The sequence below is a fragment of the Myotis brandtii genome, unplaced genomic scaffold (assembly GCF_000412655.1).
Source record: "Myotis brandtii unplaced genomic scaffold, ASM41265v1 scaffold743, whole genome shotgun sequence".
NCBI classification, from domain to species: Eukaryota; Metazoa; Chordata; class Mammalia; order Chiroptera; family Vespertilionidae; genus Myotis; species Myotis brandtii.
The window spans coordinates 1,492,393-1,496,156 of NW_005370960.1; the positions used below are offsets into that span (position 1 = coordinate 1,492,393).

Here is a 3,764-nt window from a genome sequence, read left to right on the forward strand (position 1 = left end):
TTGGGCCGGGATCCCCTCTCCCTGGGCCTCTCTCTGTAAGTCAGGCCGAGGTTTTTGTTTATTATTACTGTTTTTATTGATTTCAGAGAGGAAGGGAGAGAGAGAAACATCCATGGGGAGAGGGGATCACGGATCGGCCGCCTCCTGCGCGCCCCGCACTGGGGATGGAGCCCGCCAGCCGGGCCTGTGCCCCGACGGGAATCGAACCCTGACCTCCTCGGTCATAGGTCGACGCTGCAGGAACCCACCACGTAAAAGTAGAATATAGCGGCCACATCCGGGTTCCGGGAACGCAGATCGAACCGGCAGGCTCCGTGCTGGGCGGGAGGCCCGGGCTGCGGTTTACCGCCTCCGTCACCTGCCTGACCCGGGTCATGAGTGACCCGGATGAGCAAGATTGACGGGACCGGTCAGCACCGTAGTTGGGATTTGCAGCAGCTTCTCGGAGGAGGGAACTTCGGTCTGGGCCCTGCGTGGGAGGGAGGCCAGGGACCCAGTGCAAGGAGGGCGCAGGGCCTGCTCAGGATGAGGCGCGTGTTGCTGGGAGACAGTTCTAAGCCTGTGGAGTGCCTGTTGCGATTGGTTTAGGAGTTTAACATCATCATCATCATTATTATTATTATTGTTGTTATTGCTTTCAGAGAGGAAGGGGGAGAGAGAGAGAGAGAGAGACATCAGTGATGAGAGGATCACTGATGGGCTGCCTCCTGTGCCCTCCTGAGGATCCGGCCTGCAGCCCAGAGCGTGTGCCCTGGCGGGAATGGAACCGTGAGCTCCGGGTCCATAGGTCGATGCTCAACCAGTGAGCGCCGGCCGGGCTGTGTGTTCATGTTTTGAGCAGGTCGGTGCGGATTTGGGGAAGCTCACTGTGTCTATAAGTATTAAAATGACCCACAGCAGCTGTGGGATGTGGATTCCGTGCCCGGGAACGCTCGGGAGAAAGCGATTGGAAACATCTTCCCTCGTTGTCTCTCTTCATTCTTAATCCTGAAGACACTTAACATTTGAAAACAAATTGCCCAGCCCTTCTTGCAGAGACTCCCATTCCTGAGCGTGTGAGGGGCCGACTGATCTGATTAAGCACAATCAGGACTGAAACGCCCCAAGCCGCCTGCATGCGCCCCTGTTGTGGCGTTTGGTTAACCTCTGAGATCTTAGCTTCAGGAGGTGCTGTCCTGGGCATGGGGGGGTCAGGAGGTGTGGGCTAAGTGGAGCGTGTGCCTGCGACTCCATCTCACTGTCCCGTTCTCCTGTCTGTGCACCAACCCCTTCTCTCTCCCTCAGGGCCTGGGAATGACTTGCTAGCAGTGCCACCTCCCTGCCGTCCGGGCCGTCATGGCAGCTCGCCTGGTGAAGCGATGTGCCTGCCTCCTGAGAGAGGCCGCCCACCTAGCCCCTGCTGGGCCTCCGGCCGGCCGCCTGAGCCTGGCCAGGGTGGCCCGAAAGACACTGACTTCCTCAGCTACCTCACCCAGTTCCCACTTGCCAGCTTCCTCGTCACAGCACCTGGAGAAGGAGCAGGCGATCACCCCCTACCCGGAGCGCCAGGGGGTGGACGAGCTCATCAGGAAGGCCACTGGGCCAGAGGAGCTCCTGGAGCTGCTGGGTGGTGGCCACGGCCTGCAGCAGGACCAGGCGGCCCTCGTGGTCATCAGGCTCTCTCGCCTGCTGTCCGAGAAGCCAGAGGACAGAGCCTTGCTCGTGCAGGACGCCCGCTTTCAGCAGCTTCTCCAGCTCGTCAACAGTCAGGTGGGTCGCAGGCTGTTCAGGTGGAAACAGCAGGGGCACCGAGGCCGCAGCAGCCCGTCTGGCACTTTCACACCTTCTCTCTGGTAACCCTCACGGCGGCCCTGTTAGGTGGAGAGTGCCAGCCTGCTTCTGCTTCTGCTGCTTCTGCTTCTGCTCTGCTCATCGGTGTGCCACCCCCTCCCCAGGGTCTGGCTGATGGCGGCGGCACACTCTTAAAGCTTGAGGAGGTGTGGGCGTTGTTCAGCCAATCCGATTCTCAAAGGAGGAGGGTGGAGATAGGGGAGAATATAGCTCATAAAAATCACCTTGATTGTCCTGGCTGGGGTGGCTCAGTTGTTGGGCAACTTGCCCTGCACCAGGAGGTTGCCAGAGCCATCCCAGGCCCATGCAGGGCTTGAGCAGGTGGCAGCCAGTCAAAGTCCCTCTCACATCGATGTTTCTCTCTGTCTCTCTCCCTCCCTCTCCTCCTCCTCCTCCTCTTCCCTCCTTTCCACTCTCTCTGAAAATCAATGGAAAAAATATTCTCAGGTGAGGGTTTAAAAAAAAGTGAAGTGACCTTAACCAGTTAACTGCCACGATATTTTGAATTTAACTTAAAAAGTTCCCCCGCTTGCGTCTATAGACACTTCTGGCGTACAAATGGTTAACTAGGGGCCCTCCTGTCTTAAGGCTGTAATTCTAGTTATTATTGAAGAGAGACACAATTGAAGCAAATTTGAGGAAACTAAACGTGATAAAGTTTAAGCTGTAACAAACTGGGAGCAAAGTATTGGCCATGCGAAGGGTGACCAAACTTTTTAAAAATCCTTCTTGCTGTCCAGGAACCGTACAGAAAGACGCAGGCGCTGGGCCTCGAGACACTGAGGTTAAACTCTGTTCCCTCCCCACCTGTCACACGGCAGCGTTTGCTCCTCACCTGGTGTGAGTGGTTTTGGTCCCTCTCGGCAGCACGGTCCCACGTATGAAGGCAGAGGCTGGGACCGAGTCTTGTGCCACCAGTAGTCAGAGCACCGCCACGCCACCTCCCAGAGGGTGGGTCTGGGCCACGGCCCCTCGGGCGGCCTCATGTTTCTCTGGGCCCTGGAAACACGGCAGGGCCCAGCGGGATCACTCTCCTTCAGAACCTGCACGGAGACCTGGGAGGACGGGGGGCAGGGGCAAGGCTCATGTCAGACCACCGGTTCCCTCAGAGACGCAGGGGAGGCGTGTGGCACGGGGGTGAGGCCTGCGGGTGCTGGTCCCTGCCAGGTTTTCTAAGAGCTGGTGGGGTGGCGGCTGCCGTCTCCCAGAGCCTGGGAGTGGGGGTGGCAGGGCCCTGTGGTGCCGACATGTCGAAGGGCAAAGGGCCTCCCTTTGCTGCTTCGAACAAGGGCCGGCTGCTTTGAAGAAAACTAACAGCTAAAGATCGTCATTGTCGTCAGCAAAGGAACAAGTTTGCTGACAAAACTGGCCGTCTGGGCCCTAGTCGCGCCCCACAGGCCTCCTCTGGCCTCGGCCTGGACGGGCCTGCAGGTGGGGCAGCAGAAGCGGGCGGCTGGGCGGGCAGGGTGTGAGGAGACTCCAGGTCTTACCTCTCAGAGTTCCTGCTGCAGGCGATGGGCTGGACAGCCGGCCCGGCACACAGGCCCGGCCGGGACAGAGCACCGGTGCCCGCCTGGGTCCCGGCGTGACCCCGCCTGTGTCCCCCCAGATAACCGCCGTCTGGCACGGGACTCTCGTGAAGCTGCTCCGGAGCCTCTACACGCTGGCGCTCCCCGCCACTTCCAAGGAGCTGCTGTCGGTGGAGCAGGAGGTGCGCTGGCGCATGCGCAGGCTCAAGTTCAAGCACCTGGCCTTCCTGGCCGAGTCCAGCGCCGCCTACATGCAGGAGCGGGGCTCCCGGGAGCTGCTGGCCGAGCTGCTGCTGAACCTGGAGCGGCGCTGGGTGGAGGTTGAGGACGGCCGCACGCTGGTGGCCCTCCTGACAAAGGCGGGGTCCCTCTCGGAGTCGCTGATGAACCACCTGGAGGACAAGG

General features: G+C 59.8%; 1 protein-coding gene across 1 annotated transcript in view; it reads left to right on the forward strand.

The window, feature by feature from the left end:
* The first annotated feature begins 13 nt into the window (after positions 1-13).
* The window catches only part of TBRG4 (transforming growth factor beta regulator 4), a 26,673-nt gene continuing 22,922 nt past the window's right edge, over positions 14-3,764 (forward strand). Inside the window, 3 exon segments of the mRNA XM_005882868.2 lie at positions 14-35; positions 1,285-1,749; positions 3,440-3,761. Coding sequence (XP_005882930.1) covers positions 1,336-1,749; positions 3,440-3,761 — 736 coding nt within the window. The 5' untranslated portion in view covers positions 14-35; positions 1,285-1,335.